This window comes from Schistocerca cancellata, chromosome 2 (genome assembly GCF_023864275.1).
Source record: "Schistocerca cancellata isolate TAMUIC-IGC-003103 chromosome 2, iqSchCanc2.1, whole genome shotgun sequence".
Taxonomy (NCBI): Eukaryota; Metazoa; Arthropoda; class Insecta; order Orthoptera; family Acrididae; genus Schistocerca; species Schistocerca cancellata.
Genome location: NC_064627.1, coordinates 1,043,625,264 through 1,043,648,727, shown reverse-complemented (window position 1 = coordinate 1,043,648,727; position 23,464 = coordinate 1,043,625,264). Strand labels below are relative to the sequence as shown.

The following is a 23,464-nucleotide window of genomic DNA, read 5'->3' as shown; positions in this document are numbered from 1 at the left end:
TTCTGAAACTTCGTAATGTGTACTGCCAGAATGTTTCATAACACTTCTTGTTGCCAGAAACAACCTATACCATTCCTTAATTGTTTTCGCATTAGATGGATCACATTCATACAGACGATGATAATTTCTTTGCACAGTAATCGGCGATTTTGTTTCTGCAAAACACACTACTGCTTGCGCGCACTGCTATGGATTCGCCATTTTCACTTCATGCGACCATACTGCGCTTTGGCGACGATACTTGGCACTTCTGGTACGGGAATATAAATTCTTTGAGATGATCTACAATGTGGTGCATTTTTCGTTGTCGTATCTACTGTGGTTTTTCTCTCCTGGGTCTTTGAAATCAGGGAGGTTCCACTGGGATACCCTGTATCTTTGAGTAAATAAGTAGCTGTCAAATTTGAATTTCTGTGGCTGTCAAAAATAATAAAAAATGTATTATAAGTGCAACATCAAATCACAGAACAGCTTTAAAACGTTACTGAAAACATATTACATCCAGCAATTACGTACAGCAGCAATAGTTTTCTTGAAGTTGACGTATGTCCGTTTACAACGTCAGGCCATGTTGTAATAAAAGCAATGAAGCCGAAATAAGCTTATACTAAAATATCAAGGAGCATACTGTCTATTAATTCTCTTCAAGCTGCATTAAGTTACAGAATTTCGATCGATGTTGTGCTGTAACCAAAAGTATGTGTCATTTTACATCAGACCCAAATTTTATAAGGTAAGAATTACGGTTATACTTCACAAACGTGGAATCGAAGTAATCTGTTAGATGCAGGACGAGAGCTTACAATCAGTCTCGGATTTATGAAAAGAACGGCAAGTTCAGTAGAATTATATAGCAGGGATAACTAGGGAGTGAGCGTTCAGATACGAAGAACAGAGTTTTTTTCACCAGCATACACTGACTCCGAAAGCCAAGTGGCTATGGGGCAGTGTCAGCTTTCCCAGAAAACTGTGGAGTTTGTAGCTAGACATGGAAAACATTGCAGAAGTAATGAATGCGTGTGGATATCGCTTCGGTAATACCAAGTCTCGTAAAGCAAAAATGGCTCTGAGCACTATGGGACTTAACATCTGAGGTCATCAGTCCCCTAGAACTTAGAACTACTTAAACCTAACTAACCTAAGGACATCACACACATTCATGCCGGTGGCAGGATTCGAACCTGCGACCGTAGCGGTCGCGCGGTTCCAGACTGAAGCGCCTAGAACCGCTCGGCCACATCGGCCGGCCTCGTAAAGCATCCCGGCTTGATTAGAAATAAAGTGCTTTTCATTCACTCAGTTCAAAGCTTATTAGACGTAAGAAGAAAGCCATCACCGAAGAAATCCAATAGTAAGAGAGCAGCTGAACTTCAAGTTTCAAGGTCAACAATGCATGACCAGATTAAAGACGATATGAAAATTAAACGATTTAGACCAATGTTTTCGAATTAATAATTATTTGAAAATGACAAGAAACGTGAGTTGGGTGTCGTGATTTGGTAGCGCACTTTTCAGATCCTGTGTTTCACTAAAAAGACTCATTTTAAGCTGCACAAACAACATATCGCAGTTTACACTTCTCGAGTGAAAACTGCAATTTGCATATGTTGTAAATGTATTTAAAACCTGACCCAGAAAACAAAGGAATTGTGGATCATGCAGAACAGAGGTCCAGCACACGTGGCTCAGCAGCATTTGTAGCTCCATTGAAATGGTCACCATGAATCCTGGATATTACCATGCCAGACAAGTCATTATGGAAAATAACCAAATACCATGCGGCTCAACGTTGGTACATAACTAACAAAGATATGCATAAAAATGTTGATGGAGTCTGACTTCTGAGACGCTTCAAAAATGCTAATGAGAACATTCTGAGTAACACACAGTAGAGCACATGTAGAGCCGCTGAATACACAATTTATAAATGTAAGTTCTCCGGTACACAACATTCATTATCTGATCAAAAATATACGGACACCTGTTAGTGGACATTAATATGGCATGTTGAAAGTGAACCCGTTTGTGAGCTGTAAAAAAAAATGATTGATTGAGAACCTGTCAGGGTCGTACACAATGAAAGTTACCTTGGCAGGGTTGTACACAATGAAAGTTATCCTGGCAGGATAATACACAATGAAAGTTATCCTGGGATTGGACGCCACAATGAAAGTTACCGAGCGAGGTGGCGCAGTGGTTAGCACACTGGACTCGCATTCGGGAGGACGACGGTTCAATCCCGTGTCCGGCCATCCTGCTTTAGGTTTTCCGTGATTTCCCTAAATCGCTTCAGGCAAATGCTGGGATGGTTCCTTTGAAAGGGCACGGCCGTTTTCCTTCCCCATCCTTCCCTCACCCGAGCTTGCGCTCTGTCTCTAATGACCTCGTTGTCGACGGGACGTTAAACACTAATCTCCTCCTCCCCCCCAATGAAAGTTAACACTTGGGGGTGACTATATGAAAGTGATGATTTGATTGAGAATGTAAGCAAAATAAAGTTTACTGACAACATTTATTTTCCCAAAAATAAAAACAAAGACAGACATAATTAAAGTTAAACAAATTCAAGGAGAATATTGTAAACAACTAACAGGTGGTTTACGACCACAATGGACAAGGATCCTGGTGGCGAAAGTGAATCAAGAACTCTGGCCCTAAAAATGTGTATAACGCAATCTGAATTGTTATGATGCTGAGCAGACTTTGATCGATGATCTACAGAAGTCTCGATAGATACAGCTGAGAGCAAGTGGCGATTGGGATTTGTACACCCAGACAAGGCTGGAGCCGCAGTACTTTGCCCTGTTTCCTTCGTGCTGCGATGTAACTTGCAGCTGGGGAGTCGCGTGCGGCAGAGGCGGGGCGTAAGGCGGCACCTGTGAGTCGATCGCGGCCACGAAAGAAATGCAAAAATCTCACGATCTAGTGATCAGGCAGACGGATCGCAATTTACTCTCTACCACGGCAGATTTCAGTGTGTGACACACCCATTCGCTGGTCGTACCAAGGACCAATTTGGCTCACTTAAATAAGTGTGCCCTCGGCAAACGAGTAGTGCGAAATGTTTGAAGTCACACTGTCAGTACAGTAAGGCTCCCCAGTCTATCAACTCGTAAGTGAAGTCAGTCTTAGGACAGGGCCCAAGTACCAACCACACATGCCAGAGCTTCGACCAGAAGTTCGTTCCAGACCAAAGTCCGGAACCAGAGTGCCTCGCACCACTCCCAGAGAAAAAAAATTCCGTTTTTCCGCGAAGTGCACGAACGACACCGCCTTCACCCCGTCTTGAGCCTATCACAGGGCTTCGGAGGCGCTAAATCTCTCCTCCTACACGATAGCATAAACTCATGTCGAACCAGCATCGCAAGAGTTAAGAAACTTGCGTCTCTAGAAAAAAAAAAGAAACTGCCAATTGCTTGCCTTTTTAACTTTTCACGGAAGGAGAAGATGTTTTTCTCCGAAGTCACGTCGCTTCCTGTGGCAACAAGCCAACAGATACAATCTGAAATATCTTTATCTAAATCGCCTGTGCCTTGGAGTATGTTAGTCCTACCTATGTGGTGTAATAAAGATTCTGTCTCTCAACGTTTTTTCAGACGCCAGAGTTTCTTCTATGACCGAGGCGGCCAATTTAAATGGGTCACAGGCCTATTTGCGGTATCGGCGAACACAAAAACTTGTACATTTTTATTAGGCATGGCACAGCACACAAAGCCTGGACTACAACTCCACTGTGTAGAAGCGTCCCTTCAGTTCATCGCCCCAGCCCAGCCTTCGGTTGGCGCCAATGCAGGTATAACGGCGTTGTCCTGCTGGAGACCTGTCTCAACTACATGCTGCTCTGTCTGCCATGTGCGGCCGTGGGCCTGTCCGGCAAGATTTACTGAGGGGAGGGCTCGCCGCCACTTGCTTTCAACTTCCAACATACCGTTTCTACGAACTAAGAACCATAAAAATACCTCATGCTTTTAGCGCCCTACCAGGCTCTATCAATGCCTGCTCAGGCCGTTAACTTTCTAGAGTCTCGCTCAAGTTGTGTAGCGTTGTAACAAAGTCTGCATGGAAAATAGGTGAGAGAGTAACTTTTCATCTCTCAATTTGTTTACCCTTCGCCTTCATGGCGGCTTGAACTCTGCTTGGGACACTATCATTGAGGTGTCTGAATGTCTGTGGAAGAATCGGAGCCCATTCATCCTCAAGTGCAGAAACCAGAAAAGGTGCTGGTGTTGCACTCTAGGAACAAAGGAAAGTTCCTAACTCATTCCAGATGGGTTCCACTGGGCCGAGGTCGCGTACCTGTGCAAGACAGTCCATTTCAGGGATGTTATTGCTCACAAACTGTTGCCTCACGGATGCTGCTTGACGACATGGTGCATTGTCATGCTGAAACACACAATGATACTCTCTGAACTCTTCTACTGTACGCAGTACACAATGGTGAGAAACGTGTTCATACTCTTCCGCATTTACCGTTTTCTTAAGTGCAAAAAAGAGACCATATCGTAACCACAAAAAACCCTCATACCGTAAGACCACCTTGTATGTACCACACAGTTGGCGCTATGCATGATGCCAGGTAACTTCCTCCTGGCATCCACCAATCCCAAAAACCCTTCCATCGGATTTCCACAATGTGTAGCGTGATTCACCACAGCAAAACACTCGTTCCAGTCATCCACTCTCCAGTGGTGTCGCTCTTTACACCACCTCAACGTCGCTCAGCGTTGACCTCAGACTTATGAAGAGCTGCTGACCCATTGTACCCCATTCTTCTTAAGTCCCTATGCACAGACATTGTGCTAGCTGGAGTACTGGTACCACTTTGGAAGTCACGAGCGACTGTGTCCAATGATTACACGCGATTTTTGACAACCACCCTCGACAATATTCGATGGTCCGTGACTGTCAGTACATGAGGTCTCCTTGGTCTTGGTTTAGCTGTGGTGGTTCCTTCGCGTTTCCACTTCACAATCACATCGCCAACAGTGGACACTGGAAGCTTTAGAATGGTTGAAATGTCCCTGATGGATTTGTTACACAGATGATAGTCAATCACTACTCCACGTTCGAAGCCATTAAGCTCTCCTAACCGATCTATCCTGTTATTACTAATTCTCTACTGAGAACACAATACAGTAGTGGAAATCAGTATGAAGGTATGGAAAATTGTAGGAAAATTAATATATTCGGTTGGAATAGTCGTGCGCAGTTTACATGCAATTGTATGAGAATCAGTACATCGACAAACGCAGTCAAATGGTATCGCATTTGATGTCACTAGTACTGTATATAACAAAACTTCAACGATTCATGTAGTAGAGGGTCGAATTCAGTATAAAGCCAGTCAGTTCTATACGGTGTTAGTGTTTATTTACGAGGTTTTACTGCAGATAGGGAACATACATTACTAGTGACAGTGCGTGTTACGTACATAAACCACGAATGCGACAAGGCCACGGGGAAAACAGTTATAATGCGCTGAAAAAAACACGAATCGGTGCGTAGAAGAATGTGGGACACTCTAATAGTGAAATCACCAAGAAGTTGAAACGTTCATTTACAGTGATTGATAATTTCGTTAGTTTTGGCGCATTATAAGGACAGAACGGAAAAGATGTGCGAAGTAGAAAATTATCTGAGGCACCGAAAAGTTAATTTTGCTCAAAGAAATGGCTGCAAACCGTTATTCTTCTCAGCTTGTTGCTGGTTTAGAGTTGCAACTGCCAGACGTGTACGACAGATTCTGTCAGATTCGTTCGAGAAACGACTGCAGAAACCTGCTCCATCACTCAAACATAAACAAGCTAGATTGGAGTTTGCTGAAAAACGTATGTCATTGACTTCACAATAGGATAAAGAGCTCTTCAGTGATGACGAGAAGTTTAAGTTAAGTGGGCTGGATGGATTTCAGTATCATTGGCGTGATATGACAACAGAGCAGCAGGCAAGAATGAACAGATATTTTGGGGGGTCGAAGATTTGAGATATGGACAGACTTCAGCGATAAAGGCAAATTAAGCATTGCTTGGCTGGCGACTAGAATGCATTATAAAATGTACACAAAGATGCTAGAAACAGAACTGTATGAGGACCTATGGGATGAAAGTCCCATATTTCAAGAAGATAACGCATCTGCGCATGTTTTAGCTACAACCAAAACGTGGTTTGAAGATACAGATATCGATGTCTAGCCCTGGTCTGCACGTAGCCCGGATTTGAACCCCACAGAAAATCTTCTGGAGGGCCTGCAAGGCGTGTTTATCGCAGTGGAAGGCAACTTCATGTCCTATGTGGGCTGAAAAGAGCAATACGAGAAGAGTGTGAGACAATTTCATTGCAAGAACCATAAACTCTAACAAAATCAACGGCGAAGAGAACTTTTGAGATAATTAGGAAGAAAAGAATTCGTACAAAGTACTGACATTGCAGTAACACAACAGGACAGTGAGTGCCTTTATACCAGTTTCCATCCAGGAAATGCAAACACCTTATTTTGTTACTCGTGTTATGAACGAACTATGTAATTCCGTACCGAGCGAGGTGGTGCAGTGGCTAGCACACTGGACTCGCATCCGGGAAGACGACGGTTCAACCCCGCATCAGACCATCCTGATTTAGGTTTTCCGTGATTTCCCTAAATCGCTCCAGGCAATTGCCGGGATGGTTTCTTTGAAAGGGCACGGCCGACTTCCTTCCCCGTCCTTCCGAAATCCGATGAGATCGATGTCTTCGCTGTATGGTCTCCTTCTAAACAACCCTCCCCCCCCCCCCCCCCTCTCACAGGATATGAGAGATAAATGTAATTCCGTCACCATTATTTGTCTTACATGTATCTAATACACTACTGGCCATTGATATACCACCAAGATGACGTGCTACAGGCGCGAAATTTAACCGACAGGAAGATGTTGTTGTGATATGCAAATGATTAGCTTTTCAGAGCATTCACGCAAGGCTGGCGCCCGTGGCGACACCTACAACGTGCTGACATGAGGAAAGTTTCCAACCGATTTCTCATACACAAACAGCAGTTGACCGGCGTTGCCTGGTGAAACGTTGTTGCCGGCCGCGGTGGTCTAGCGGTTCTGGCGCTGCAGTCCGGAACCGCGGGACTGCTACGGTCGCAGGTTCGAATCCTGCCTCGGGCATGGGTGTGTGTGATGTCCTTAGGTTAGTTAGGTTTAAGTAGTTCTAAGTTCTAGGGGACTTATGACCTAAGATGTTGAGTCCCATAGTGCTCAGAGCCATTTGAACCATTTGAAACGTTGTTGTGATGCCTCGCGTAAGGAGGAGAAATGCATACCGTCACTTTTCCGCCTTTGATAAAGGTCGGATTGTAGCCTATCGCGAATGCGGTTTATCGTTTCGCGACATTGCTGCTCGCGTTGGTCGAGATCCAATGACTGTTAGCAGAACATGGAATCGGTGGGTTCAGGAGGGTAACACGGAACGCCGTGCCGGATCCCAACGGCCTCGTATCACTAGCAGTCGAGAAAGGCCTCTTATCCACATGGCTGTAACGGATCGTACAGCCACTTCTCGATCCCTGAGTCAACAGATGGAAACGTTTGCAAGACAAGAACCATCTGCACGAACAGTTAGACGACGTTTGCAGCAGCAGGGGCTATCAGCTCGGAGACCATGGCTGCGGTTACCCTTGACGCTGCATCACAGACAGGAGCTCCTGCGATGGTGTACTCAACGAGCCTGGGTGAACGAATGGCATAACGTCATTTTTTCGGATGAATCCAGGTTCTGTTTACAGCATCATGATGGTTGCATCCGTGTTTGGCGACATCGCGGTGAACGCACATTGGAAGCGTGTTTTCGTCATCGCCATACTGGCGTATCACCCGGCGTGATGGTATGGGGTGCCATTGGTTACACGTCTCGGTCACCTCTTGTTCGCATTGACGGCACTTTGAACAGTGGACGTTATATTTTAGATGTGTTACGACCCGTGGCTCTACCCTTCAATCGATCCCTGCAAAAACCTACATTTCAGCACGATAATGCACGACCGCATGTTGCAAGTCCTGTTCTGGATACAGAAAATATTCGACTGCTGCCCTGACCAGCACGTTCTCCAGATCTCTCACCAACTGAAAACGTCTGGTCAGTGGTGGCCGAGCAACTGCGTCGTCACAATATGCCATTAACTGTGGTATCGTGCTGAAGCTGCATGGGCAGCTGTACCTGTACACGCCATCCAAGCTCTGTTTGAGTCAATGCCCAGGCGTATCAAGACCGTTATTAGGGCTAGAGGTAGTTGTTGTGGGTACCGATTTCTCAGGATCTATGCACCCAAATTGCGTGAAAATGTAATCACATGTCAGTTATCGTATAATAGATTTGTCCAAGGAATACCCATTTATCATGTGCATTTATTCTTGGTGTAGCAATTTTAATGGCCAGTAGAGTATTTTCATAATAAATTCGATGCATGTAAGCTTCAGATATTTTACTTTTTACTTATACTGATTTCGACTACTGTATCCTTGCGTCGTTTTATTGTGTCGGTTCCGCCTCTCGTAACATTGAGTGGTCGTTTCCACCTTTTACGTAGGGGTGTCCGGATACTTGTGATCACATGATGTACTGTTTTGACCGGTGGACACGGAAACTTTTCGGACACAACGTGCACCAAAGGCCAAACAAAAACTATGTGAAGCCTTCTGCCCAGGATACGGCTACCAGTGCGAGATAACGAGGTGGACAACGAGGTGGAGGCGTCTGGAGCCGCTGGAGACGGCGTGGCCGACGAGGGCGCCGAGGTGGCCCGCGTGCGCTCCGCCATCTTGCCGTACGCGGACGCAGACGTCGACGCCGCGCTGGACGCGGGGAGTGGCGTGCGCGCCGCGAGGCTGCTGCACCACCGGCACGTCGTTGACGACCTGGACATCGACGCCAGGGCTTCTGGTAATCTACCACTGTGCATTTGATAATATCGGTGGGGATCCAGTTCTCTAACAGTTCGCCCCCATTTGTACCATAGAGATTTCTCTTTTTGGTAATTACACTGTGTTTGATGGTCACTTTGATTCCAGGTACTGACAATACTTGTATTATTTATTTATTTATTTATTTATTTATTAGTTTCCATGGGACTATGTGACCCCATGCTGCTTCCTCATGGAATGAAAGAGTACTTAGCTTATAGAATGGTGTTACGAATATTTATTTTAAAAAAATTAAAGAATTAATGACACGAGTCAAAATTGCGAGAAATTATACGATTAAATAGCATTACGGAGAAACGTTCTGTGCTACTGCAAAGAATTCCTGTCCAGAACAGCAAGAGTGTGCCACAAATACACTTGGATTTGAATACTTGGAGATTATCACCCAGTTCTGTTAGTTCTGCTGGAAGCCTATAGAAATGAGACCTGTTGAGTAGCGTACACACTTCCGTACAGTGCTTCTGAAGGTATTACCCAAGTGCGTACCGTTTTTGCGTCTAGTGTTCACTGACTGAATGAATGTTGCAGACAATATTGCCACCAACAAATTCCATAATGCAGTATATGTGCAGGAACAGCAGAGTTGGAATTCCGATACGGCTGAACAACGGCTTACACCAAGTTCGGGAACTGACACCGCAGATCAGCCTGACCATACTTTTGTGGGCGAAGAATATTCTCCGGGAATGCTCAGAGTTGCCGCAACGTACACCGACAGACCAAAGCGATATGACCACGGCCTACTGCGTCGTTGTATGCTGCCTCGAGACCTTGCGGGTACGTGATGCGGTAACAAAATGTAAACGGATCAGACACGGACGAGGAATCATCCTAGCCAAGACATTTATTTATTTATTTATGCATTTATTTTACCTGGCAAGATTAGGGCCTTCAGGCCCTCTCTTACACCTAACCAGGCATACTCAGATTCAACAAATTTCAGTTTCTACAGAACATTAAGGACATATAACATGTTATACAGTATTAATGTTAAAGAAAAAAAATAGAGATTATAAAAGTAGTACAATGATAATTATAACAATCAAAAAATAATTATAACAATAAAGAATAATAATAATAATAATAATAATAATAATGACTATGTATATGAAAGTAAACACATTTTTGTTTCATGATTGTCAGTCCTATTGCTAGTTTGGAATTTTCTCGTTATATTCTTGCAGCTTGTGAGTTATTCTCATCAAGCAGAGACATAAGACGATAGAATGGGGTGAAAGAGATATAGAAGAGGTAGATCGGTTAGAGGAAGAGAAATAGAATGGTAAAATTCGAAGCTATGATGGAGAGGAGAAAGAAAAAGATGAGAGGAGCACAACAATGGTGGCTATACCGTCCCTAATATGTAAGTCTTGAGTTCCCTCTTGAATGTTGAGTGGTTCTGGATAAGACGCAGAAGACATGGGCTGCAAATGGGGAAATCCTTTGAGTTAAGCGTCTTTAACAAATGGCAGATTATTATTACACGGAGACAGTGAATGAATATCTCGAAACTGGTCGAATGTTCACGTGCTACTGTCGTGAGCATCTACGCAAAGAGGTAGGACAGTGAAACTATCACTAGGAGCTAAATGATTGGAAGTCCATGACTCTTCACAGAATGTGAGGTTCGGAGGCTTGTCTGCTCTGTAAAGTAGGATAGATGGTGATCTGTGGCAGCTCTGCCGAAAGAGCACAGTGCTGGTGCATGCACAGGTGTTTCGGAGCTCACCGTTCATCGTGCATTGTTGAACATGGAGCTTCACAGCAGACCACCCCTACGTGTTCACATGTTGACCCAACGACATCGACCATTACGATTTCAGTGCGGACGGGACCATGGAGATTCGACCGTCGATCAGCAGAAGCGTGTCAGCTCTTCGGGTGAATCACATTTTTGCTACACTAGGTGGATGCTCGTCTCAAAAAACGCCGTCATCGAGGTGAACGGCGGCTCTAAACTTGCAGCGCGTCACGGACTTAGGCTGGTGGGAGCAGTATTATGCTATGGAAGACATTCTCCAGCGTTTTGCATGGGGCCTGTGGTAGTAATCCAACACACGCTGACAGTTGTGAACCACCTGCATCCCTTCACACTTGATGTCTTCCCCGAGGGCGATGTCATCTTTCAGCTGCGTTTGGTCAAGGCCACCACGCGGCCATGGCGTACGTCCTACCAGTCATGCAGGCGGGATGAGGTTCTCCTCACTCGCCTCCGCATCGGGCACAGTCCCTTAACGCACGGTTTTTTACTCCGGCGGGAGGACCCCCCAATCTGCAGTGCTTGTGGCGTCCAGATTACGGTCCGCCACATTTTACTTGACTGTCCTTTATTCTCTGACCAGAGGGCGGTGGTTTCCTTGCCACCGGATTTACCCTCCATTTTGCAAGACGACGCAACGACTGTGGTTAAGGTCTTACGGTTTTGTGTCCTGTCCAATTCGTTGCCTCGGATTTTAGGGAGAGGATTTTAATGTGCTGCTGGGTGACTGGCTCACCCAGGCTTTAGGTAAGAGGTCCGCCAGTCACGATTACCTACTTGTTTCACTTCGATTTCTGTTCTCTTTTCCTTGTGTTTCCTTTCCTCTTTTAGTGCGTTTCTTCTCCTCTTGTTATGCCTCTGTATGTGAGGATTTGGAACTGCGTCAGGTCTGTGTCTTTTAGCCGTTCTCCTTGTTCGGTGTCCGTCTTCGTCCCTTCACTGCATGTGTTCCTGTTTCTATGCGTTTGGGCGCTGATGACCACGCTGTTTAGCGTCCGAAAACCTCAAACCACACACACACACACACACACACACACACACACACACACACACACACACACACAGAATAATTGTCCGTATCTCGGAACCAGAACCGTGCTACAGTGATTTGAGGAGCATTGTAGTCAACTCACGTTGATATCTCGGCGACCAAATTGGCCTTATATAAATCCCATCTGGGTCGCTATGGGCGCCATCACTGCGTACGCAGATCAGCGGCGCATTATTTAAATGAATTACAAGGCCTGTGCATAAACATCTAATGCCACGTACCTTCAAACCCCTACCACAAACTGTCGAGTTCCTGATAGGCAGAATCAGTTATGTATTTCGTTCCAAACAAGCTATTAAGCAGGTCGTCATAATGTTTTCTTTCATTACCGTATAACACCATATGAGACAATACACTGAATAAAATAAAGAAGCCTTCGTCTTTTGGTGTCATAGACAGTGGTGATCACTAGTCTGACAAAGGTCTGGTATCTCCACCAGTGAAGATAACAGCATTCATCTCGTGCACAATACAGGGTACCTCAAAAGTAATTGTACACATTTCGTGAGAATAATCCATGCATCACAATAAGACTAAAATGCTAAATAACATTTTGTCTGAAATTGCTTTATTTCCGAGTTATGATACATAATGCAATTTGTGATGGGGATTACGTCACTGTTGTTGAGAACATCCTGTAAGTAGTAGATGAAGATCCGACCATAAGTACCCGCCTTATAAGTGTCACCGTAGCGGTTCCTCAGTCAACTGTAAGGCACCTGCTACGGAGACAGCAGTTCCGCAATTTTCACCAGCAGACAGGTGCTCACACCTGACGTCAGAATTTCTGTCAGCGGTTACTCGAGCGCCATGCTGCTGATCCATTGTTCGTTCGTCGGGTATCGTCTACAGATGAGAGCCTCTTTAGCGTGCGGGTAGCGTGAATGGTCATAACACGCACGTGTGGACGTATGAGATTTCTAGTAAGAGGATATAAACGTAATTTGGCAGTGAACATTTGGTGCGATGTAGCGGACAATCAGTTACTCGGACCACATATTATTCCTCAGCATGCGGCGGAGCGGATTGGTCTCTCATTATCCTTTAAACAACCAGTCCAGCTACCTGGATAGATTTCAGGTTGTCTGATCCTTGACTCTGCGATTGTAGATACTGCAAAAGCAGCTTTGACGAAACTTCTACTAAATACTTACCACACTAAGGCCACATAACTCCAGTCCATAGACAGTGACTGAAAGCTACACTATCGAGCGTTTGGGATATTTGCATGACTCATTTGAAAAAAAAAGTCTAAAATTTCCTTTAAGTTGGTTTATTGTCTTTAAAACTCGGAAAACGGCTATCAAGTCCGTATTTAATATCTCAACATCAATTACGCAATGTCGCTGACTGTCTCCGAGTTCACACCCGAAAACAACCAGAAGATATTTAGTCCGACTGGATATTTTGAACGTCCTGAAGATTCACTGATCCATGACCACTTGCGAGCTAACACATTCAGTCGTTCAGCAGATTCGTGTAAAGAAGTGCTTGCCTTAATGTCTCGTAACCTAATCGTAACACGCCACGTGCGATATGAAATGTTCACACGCGAATATCTCCTATAGTAACCCACTCACAGTGCTCAAACTTTCACAAAATACTCAGTACTATAGTCGCCTTCGTCACCGTCACGATAAACGATCAAACACGCGAATTTCTTGATTTTTGCACAAATCTGATCAGCGTGGTTTAACATAGGTAGTTACCAGAGAGAGGCTCCCGAGCGAGTATCTCGACTCACAGATCTGAGGCACCAAGGCCTACTCAAACGCGCGGGAAGCGCTGAATTCCTACTGGCTAGTATGTTAAGCAGCCAGTCATATCATCTCGGGCACTTCTATACCCGCGGTATTCTAACGTCAGCCAATCAGATTACCATAAGTAATCTCGTAATTCCGAAACTAAATAAAATTCAATGAAAACTGAATGCGATTGCTTTCCACAAAATGAACTACTCGTAAAACTAATACTCAACGCCCCTTCTGGCTGCCTTTTACAAAATCAAGCTCCCTCAAACCAGTTCCTCTATTACACAACAACTTCCTGATGCAGACATTTATATAGTTTTAATAAAATATCACATCCTCACTTTATGAATATCCTCCATTCACTCTCTCAGTCCCTCCAAAACATCGACACAACCAAACCAAAATGAAATAATAATAATTTTTCAAAGTACTTTTAATTACGTCAGAAATCTGTGGTAATGAAACTAAAGAAAATTCCAGAAAATTAGATTATTATATGCACCTGTCCTCTTGGTTGTGGTTTCAATTGATACTATAGATGACTACATTACAGTCCCTCCCTCTGTTTCTCAACGCCAGCACGGTTATAATGTGTTCTACGTAAAAATTTATATCCCAAAAGTACTGAAGTTACTGATTTGAAATTTTAACAGTACTGTTGTGTTATCCATAGAATTTGGTATGCTAAGTATGAAAAAGATCGATTACTATTTAATAGTACTTCTTCAGATCCATAGAGAGTATGTGCAACGTCTTGTACACAGTAGCCCAGTAGCCGGCGTCAGCTGTGACAGGATGAGAACCAAAATCCGTTCCACTCCCGGCTTCACGACAAGCTACGCTTTCAATGCAAGATGACAACGTGTAATAATTTGCCTGACTGGCAGAGTACATCGAAAGCTTTTGGAACAAGAACTGGGTCATATGCTTCACTATGTCCCACTCGCTACAGGAACCAACTAATGGTTCACGCACAACGGTGCCCATGCACATTTCAGTCGGACGGCAAAATCTCAGTACTGCTTATCCCGATTAGTGGACATGTCTTACAAGAGCTGTTGCTACGCCCGCCAGCTCTTCGGATCTTAACAGCCTTGGCTTCTTCAACCTTTGGGGCCATCTCAAAGAGCTCGTGCGTGATGTTGCAATTGACAATGTGGCACAACGGCAGCAGCGAACTGTAAATGGCTGTGCAACTGAGGAGAAAGAGATGAACGGAGCGTGCAACATTTCGAGAGAGGTAAGACGTCGAGCACGTCACTGTCTTCATCTACATGGACACCAGTTTGAACCTGTACGGTACATAGTCGTATTGAATTTGAATTTTGAATCCCTTCTGAGAAGAATTAATTTTGTGTTGCTTTTTATGGGGCACTTGTGATCCCTGTTCTGTTGCATGTCTTGGAAATAAATCAGTTCCAGACAAACTTTTGTTTAATATTTTACTCTTATTTTGGTTCATACATTACACTCGCAAAATGTATACAGTTACTTTTGAATCACCCTATATATTGACTGTGAATCTGTAAGCCTGTTCCTAAGAGAAACTTCAAAATGGAACGCTAGTCCCTATGTGGTGTTATTCACGTACTTTTATGGGTGTCACTGAACACGTGTGGTACCTGTGTAACCAACGAATACAAATGATAGACAACGTTTGCGTAATTGCATTCCATAATTTGTGCCAATTCCTGAGATGTTTGGCGAGCATTATTGCGAAGCAACTGATTTAGGCGGTTTTCATCACAAAGAGAAGGTGTCCCAGAAAGTGGTTCATCATACGAATCGAATTTTCATTCTTGGAAGCGAGAAAACTAAATCCGTGACATTTTCTCAGCAAATATTTTTCTTCCGTAGATATCACAAATTCTTCTCGTGGCCTATGTAGTACTAGATCCATGATTGAACTCGAAGAGTATAATGTGTCGGGATTGTTTATTTTCCTCTACTTGACGCTCTATATTGATTAGCCTTGAAAATGGCCAAAAACATGCAAACCACTGTTTCCAATAATCAAACGACCAATTGAAGAAAAACAAATGACTAACGAAAAACGAAGCCTTCATAATGCAGTGGTGTCAGCGCAATGAAGAACGACACGGACTTACGCACTGAGCCAATACTTCAAAACAAAAAATTCCATCTACCGTCAGTCCTAAGACTGACTATTTGATGGCTTGGGACAGTAAAATTTCGCTTCTGCAGGAGGCCTGTGTCTCGCACAGTATGCATTGCACTTTGTTACAGTTAAGCATTAATCATTATCTTGTCCCGTGCGGGTCTAGGCGCTACAGTCTGGAACCGGGAGACCGCTACGGTCGCAGGTTCGAATCCTGCCTCGGGCATGGATGTGTGTTGTTAGTAGGCTGTTTATGTTTTCTTATTGGCAACGTTACGTGGCGCTCTGTATGAAGATCACTGGCTGTGCTGTGTGCAGTCTGTGGCTAGTTTGCATTGTTGTCTGCCATTGTAGTGTTGGGCAGCTGGATGTGAACAGCGCGTAGCGTTGCGCAGTTGGAGGTGAGCCGCCAGCAGTGGTGGATGTGGGGAGAGAAATGGCGGAGTATTGATATTTGTAAGAATGGATGTCATGAACTGCTATATATATATTATGATTATTAAGGTAAATACAATATTTGTTCTCTATTAAAATCTTTCATTTGCTAACTATGCCTATCAGTAGTTAGTGACTTCCGTAGTTTGAATCTTTTATTTAGCTGGCAGTAGTGGCGCTCGCTGTATTGCAGTAGTTCGAGTAACGAAGATGTTTGGTGAGGTAAGTGATTTGTGAAAGATATAGGTTAATGTTAGTCAGGGCCATTCATTTGTAGGGATTTTTGAAAGTCAGATTGCGTTGCGCTAAAAATATTGTGTGTCAGTTTAAGCACAGTCATGTATAATTGTTCTAAGGGGACGTTTCATATGTATTTACCTCAATAGTGTTCAAAAGTCATAATGTATATAGCAGTTCATGACATCCATTCTTACAAATATCAAAACTCCGCCATTTCTCTCCCCACATCCACCACTGCTGGCGGCTCACCTCCAACTGCGCAACGCTACGCGCTGTTCACATCCAGCTGCCCAACACTACAATGGCAGACAACAATGCAAACTAGCCACAGACTGCACACAACACAGCCAGTGATTTTCATACAGAGCGCTACGTAACGTTGCCAATAAGAAAACATAAACAGCCTACTTACAGTGACATGTCCTTTGGTTAGTTAGGTTTAAGTAGTTCTAAGTTCTAGGGGACTGATGACCTCAGACTTTGAGTCCCATAGTGCTCAGAGCCATTTGAACCATTTATCTTGTCAGTAGCACTTGTGTCATCTGCAAAGATATAAATTTTTGAGTCATCTGTCGTGTTTAGTGGCCGATCAGTGCACCAACGTACCCAGAACAGGACCCTGAGACACCTTCACTTTACACGGCCACAGTCAAGATCAAACGTGTTCTCTGTTGACACTGGAGGACAGACTTCGCACTTCACTCCACTAACACTTTGTCGCTAATGCCCATCCCCTATACCAGATAACGTAACTGAAAGACATAGTCTATGCTCCACCTCAAAGTCTTACTTACGACCACGTTAAGGTGTAATATATCAAAACATTATCGAAGTAGTGATACTGCTTTACAGCGAGGTGACAGAAATCACGGGATGCCTCTTAACATTTTGCCGTCCTCACGTCTCGTGCAAATTTATTCGCTTGGCGCCGGCAGCGCTAAGTCGGATTACTTGGCTTGTCGCAGACCGCTTGTCACCTTTCCGTTGATGACAAGCTTCAAAAACATTGACCTTTGCGCGTTTTAATTTTCCGGTAATCCTCTATTTTGCCGTATCGTTCCACAAACTCGAATTTTCAACTAACTTCTCTGCAATTTCTACACTGTTATAATAATTAACCATGCGGAGGTGATGCCACTTTCCATCAAAAGGTGTCAGTAGTTCCATCACTGTTTCTGCTAAAGGCTGTCCAACGCCGGAATATATCTTGAATGAGGAAATGTATCCCGTACTCGAATAACACAGCATCCGAATGAGTATGCCGTATTTTGTAATTTCCGACGGATTGTAAACTTTAAAATTTAACGTCCACGCCACGGTATCATTCCTTCATCAATTGAGATGTTTTGACTTAGATTAAACGTTTCTTTAAACTTTTTGGAAAAATAATCAATTACGATTTGCACTTTGACAAGCTGGTCGACATTATCCGGTTTATTGTTGCTGTCGGAAAAATGTAAAAATGATAATATTTGTCTGAATCGGTTGCGGGACATCGTTTTGCGAAATATCGCTGTGTCCGTCAACGGATTCGTTGACCAATAATCATCGATCCTTGCTTTTTTGCAATTCCCATAAGGATAGCAAGTCCAAACAATTTTTTAATTTCGGGTCTATTAACATCGACAAATTTGGCATTTTTTTATCCAGTTACCTTGTATTGCAATTTTGACTGTAGTACATGTTTGTTTCATTGTTAATATATTCAAATAGATCGTTCCCAGTATATAATTGTACGGTATCCTCGACGCTCTGTGTCTTTGGAAACTATGTTTGGACCCGGGGATCCTTCAAATTTATTAGTGATCCTCGGTAAATCAGTCTGACCACTGTGCACTGTCTTCTTCGCCTGATTCAGCCGAATCAGTTGGCAGCCGTAGCGTCCGCCGAATTCTTCTTGGACGTATTTGACTATCTTCCTACGATTCTGCTTCACTTTCATTTTTTTTTTATATCCAACGTCTTCTTCCAAATCGGCCAAGTCGTCCGGAACGTCAGACAAGACGTCCGCGCATTCATCGTAAACAATCCTATTGTCTATTTCGTCCGCCATGATGAAAGGGCACAAGTACTTACAAAAACAAAACTCTTGTTGACGTGTGTAACTTATTGTTACCTAAACAAAACAACAACAGAATGCAAAAGATACTAAAGTGCTGTCGCCGGCCACTGGGCGATACTACACTCCTGGAAATTGAAATAAGAACACCGTGAATTCATTGTCCCAGGAAGGGGAAACTTTATTGACACATTCCTGGGGTCAGATACATCACATGATCACACTGACAGAACCACAGGCACATAGACACAGGCAACAGAGCATGCACAATGTCGGCACTAGTACAGTGTATATCCACCTTTCGCAGCAATGCAGGCTGCTATTCTCCCATGAAGACGATCGTAGAGATGCTGGATGTAGTCCTGTGGAACGGCTTGCCATGCCATTTCCACCTGGCGCCTCAGTTGGACCAGCGTTCGTGCTGGACGTGCAGACCGCGTGAGACGACGCTTCATCCAGTCCCAAACATGCTCAATGGGGGACAGATCCGGAGATCTTGCTGGCCAGGGTAGTTGACTTACACCTTCTAGAGCACGTTGGGTGGCACGGGATACATGCGGACGTGCATTGTCCTGTTGGAACAGCAAGTTCCCTTGCCGGTCTAGGAATGGTAGAACGATGGGTTCGATGACGGTTAGGATGTACCGTGCACTATTCAGTGTCCCCTCGACGATCTCCAGTGGTGAACGGCCAGTGTAGGAGATCGCTCCCCACACCATGATGCCGGGTGTTGGCCTTGTGTGCCTCGGTCGTATGCAGTCCTGATTGTGGCGCTCACCTGCACGGCGCCAAACACGCATACGACCATCATTGGCACCAAGGCAGAAGCGACTCTCATCGCTGAAGACGACACGTCTCCATTCGTCCCTCCATTCACGCCTGTCGCGACACCACTGGAGGCGGGCTGCACGATGTTGGGGGTGAGCGGAAGACGGCCTAACGGTGTGCGGGACCGTAGCCCAGCTTCATGGAGACGGTTGCGAATGGTCCTCGCCGATACCCCAGGAGCAACAGTGTCCCTAATTTGCTGGGAAGTGGCGGTGCGGTCCCCTACGGCACTGCGTAGGATCCTACGGTCTTGGCGTGCATCCGTGCGTCGCTGCGGTCCGGTCCCAGGTCGACGGGCACGTGCACCTTCCGCCGACCACTGGCGACAACATCGATGTACTGTGGAGACCTCACGCCCCACGTGTTGAGCAATTCGGCGGTACGTCCACCCGGCCTCCCGCATGCCCACTATACGCCCTCGCCAAAGTCCGTCAACTGCACATACGGTTCACGTCCACGCTGTCGCGGCATGCTGCCAGTGTTAAAGACTGCGATGGAGCTCCGTATGCCACGGCAAACTGGCTGACACTGACGGCGGCGGTGCACAAATGCTGCGCAGCTAGCGCCATTCGACGGCCAACACCGCGGTTCCTGGTGTGTCCGCTGTGCCGTGCGTGTGATCATTGCTTGTACAGCCCTCTCGCAGTGTCCGGAGCAAGTATGGTGGGTCTGACACACCGGTGTCAATGTGTTCTTTTTTCCATTTCCAGGAGTGTATGCAGACGACACCACTGTGGTGTCGCTGGCCGTTGACCGCTATTTCGCGCATGACGCTACTGTGGTGTCGCCGGACGGCATAGTGTTAACATAGTGTCGGATCTCTTTTTGCCCGGCGTAGGGCAGAAATTCGACGTGGTACGGACTCAACAAGTCGTTGGAAGTTGTCTGCAGAAATATTGAGCCATGCTCCTCTATAGCTGTCCGTAATTGCGAAAGTGGTGATGGCGAAGAATATTGTGTTTACGAACTGCCCTCTCGATTATGTCCCATAAACGTTCGTTGGAATTCATGTAGGGCGATATGTATGGCCAGATAATTCGTTTGAATTGTCCCGGATTGTTCTTCAAACCATCCGTAAACAATATTGTGGCCCTGTGGCTTGGCGGATTGTCATCTATAAAAATTCCATTTTTGTTTCGGACCATTAAGTCCATGAATGGCTGCAAATGGTCTCCAAGTTGTCGAATCTAACTATTTCCAGTCAATGATCGATTCAGTTGGACCAGAGAACTCAGTCCATTCCATATAAACACAGCCTATACCATTACTGAACCACTAACATGTTGTGCAGTGCTTTGTTGACAACTCGGATACGTGGGTTCGTGGGATCTGCGCCACACTCAAACACTACCATCAGTTCTTACCAACTGAAAACTGGAGTCATCTGACTAGGACACGGTTTTCCAGTCGTGTAGGGTCCAACCGATATGGTCACGACTCCAGAGAGGCGCAGTATGTCATGTTAGCAAAGTCACTCGCGTCGGTCGTCCTCTTCGCAAGCCCATTCACACCAAATGTCGCGTTCCTGACCTAACGGATAGATTCCTCGTAGTTCCACAATGATTTCTGAGTTTATTACACGCATTGTTGCTTGTATGTTAGCACTTACGACCCTAAACAAACGCCGCTGCTCTCGTACGTTAAGTGAAGGCCGTCGGCCGCTGAGTTCTCCGTGGTTAGAGGTAATGTCTGAAATCTAGTACTCTCGACACACTCATGACACTGTGGCTCTCGAATTATTGATTCCCTGACGATTTCCGAAATGCAATGTCTGATGCATCTAGCTCCAAGTACCATTTCGTGTTCAAAGTCTGTTGATTCCAGTCGTGCGGCCACTATCACGTCGGAAGCATTTTCAAATGGATCAGCTGAGTACTAACGACAGCTCCGCCAACGCACTGCCCTTTTATACCTCGTGTACGCGATACTACTGCGATCTGTAGGTCTACATATCGTTCTCCCATGACTTTTTGTCATCTCAGAGTGTAGCTCTAATGACTGAGGTACTGAGTGTATTTATCAACTCTGCAACATTTATACGCCCCCTCTGCTTGTAAATGAATTGTCGATTGATTTTACTGGGCGTAGAACTTGAGAATAGAGAAATTATAACCTAATGTGCTCAGTGTCAGATCATCAAAATAGAGCACATTTTACAGGTCATGTAATTTCGGAAGTTATTAACATAAACAACAAAGGGGAAGTGCTCAAAAACAGGACTCTGTGGCATTCCCCTCCATATTTTTATTGAGCCACCGAGGCCAGTATTATAACAATCGTTACTACTAGGGTGCGGGAAAGTGAACGTGGATTCCTCAATTTCCTTTTTCTCCACAGGACACTCCAACTGGCAGCTGACTCTGATGCTGGTGCTCACCTCTGCTGGGCTGGTGGGCTGCGCTCTGTCAGCCTGGTGGTTCTCCCCGTCGAACTGCCGCCGTCCACCTGGTAAGGGAGGCGTCTGCCTCTGACGATAGCGTAGTGTAAGGAACGACATTTACGCATGCCGCTTTGTATCAAAAACGACGAATCGGCTCTTTGTATCTGGTTGAAACTGCTGGTCCTTCCTTTCGATCACCTGTCTGATGTTGTTGTTGTTGTTGTTGTTGTTGTTGTTGTTGTTGTCTTCAGTCCTGAGACTGGTTTGATGCAGCTCTCCATGCTACTCTATCCTGTGCAAGCTTCTTCATTTCCCAGTACCTACTGCAACCTACATCCTTCTGAATCTACATAGTGTATTCATCTCTTGGTCTCCCTCTACGATTTTACCCTCCACGCTGCCCTCCAATACTAAACTGGTGATCGCTTGATGCCTCAGAACATGTCCTACCAACCGATCCCTTCTTCTAGTCATGTTGTGCCACAAACTCCTCTTCTCCCCAATTCTATTCAATACCTCCTCATTAGTTATATGATCTACCCATCTCAGCTTAAGCATTCTTCTGTAGCACCACATTTCGAAAGCTTCTATTCTCTTCTTGTCCAAACTATTTATCGTCCACGTTTCACTTCCATAAATGGCTACACTCCGTACTGATACTTTCAGAAACGGCCTTCTGGCACTTAAATCTATACTCGATGTTAACAAATTTCTCTTCTTCAGAGACGCTTTCCTTGCCATTGCCAGTCTACATTTTATATCCTCTCTACTTCGACCATCATCACTTATTTTGCTCCCCAAATAGCAAAACACCTTTACTACTTTAAGTGTCACATTTCCTAATCTAATGCCCTCGGCATCCGCCGATTTAATTCGACTACATTCCATTGTCCTCGTTTTGCTTTTGTTGATGTTCATCTTATATCCTCCTTTCAACACACTGTACTTCCCGTTCAGCTGCCTCTTCCAGGTCCTTTGCTGTCTCTGACAGACGTACAATGTCATCGGCGAACCTCGAAGTTTTTATTTCTTCTCCATAGATTTTAATACCTACTCCGAATTTTACTTTTGTTTCCTTTACTGCTTGCTCAATATACATATTGAATAACATTGGGGATGGGCTACAACCCTCTCTCACTCCCTTCCCAACCACTGCTTCCCTTTCATGTCCCTCGACTCTTATAACTGCCACCTGGCTTCTGTACAAATTGTAAATAGCCTTTCGCTCCCTGTATTTTACGCCTGCCACCTTCAGAATTTGAAAGAGAGTATTCCAGTCAACATTGTCAAAGGCTTTCTCTAAGTCTACAACTGCTAGAAACGTAGGTTTGCCTTTCCTTAATCTATCTTCTAAGATAAGTCGTAGGGTCAGTATTGCCTCACGTGTTCCCCATATTTCTAAGGAATCCAAACTGATCTTCCGCGAGGTCGGCTTCTACCAGTTTTTCCATTCGTCTGTAAGCAATTAGCGTTAGTATTTTGCAGCCGTGACTTATTAAACTGATAGTTCGGTAATTTTCACATCTGTCAACACCTGCTTTCTTTGGGATTGGAATTAATATATTCTTCTTGAAGTCTGAGGGAATTTCGCCTGTCTCATACATCTTGCTCTCCAGATGGTAGAGTTTTGTCAGGAATGGCTCCCCCCAAGGCTGTCTGTAGTTCTAATGGAATGTTGTCTACTCCCGGGGCCTTGTTTCGTGCTCTGTCAAGCTCTTCACGCAGTATCGTATCTCCCATTTCATCTCCATCTACATCCTCTTCCATTTCCATAATATTATCCTCAAGTACATCGTCGTTGTATAGACCCTCTATATACTCCTTCCACCTTCCTGCTTTCCCTTCTTTGCTTAAAACTGGGTTTCCATCTGAGCTCTTGATG

At 44.8% G+C, this 23,464-nt stretch overlaps 1 protein-coding gene across 1 annotated transcript in view; it reads left to right on the top strand.

The window, feature by feature from the left end:
• LOC126160875 (uncharacterized) overlaps window positions 1-23,464 on the top strand; it is a 391,851-nt gene that overhangs the window by 348,282 nt on the left and 20,105 nt on the right. Inside the window, exons 7-8 of the mRNA XM_049916935.1 lie at window positions 8,684-8,919; window positions 21,540-21,650. Coding sequence (XP_049772892.1) covers window positions 8,684-8,919; window positions 21,540-21,650 — 347 coding nt within the window. The remainder of the gene's footprint in view (window positions 1-8,683; window positions 8,920-21,539; window positions 21,651-23,464) is intronic.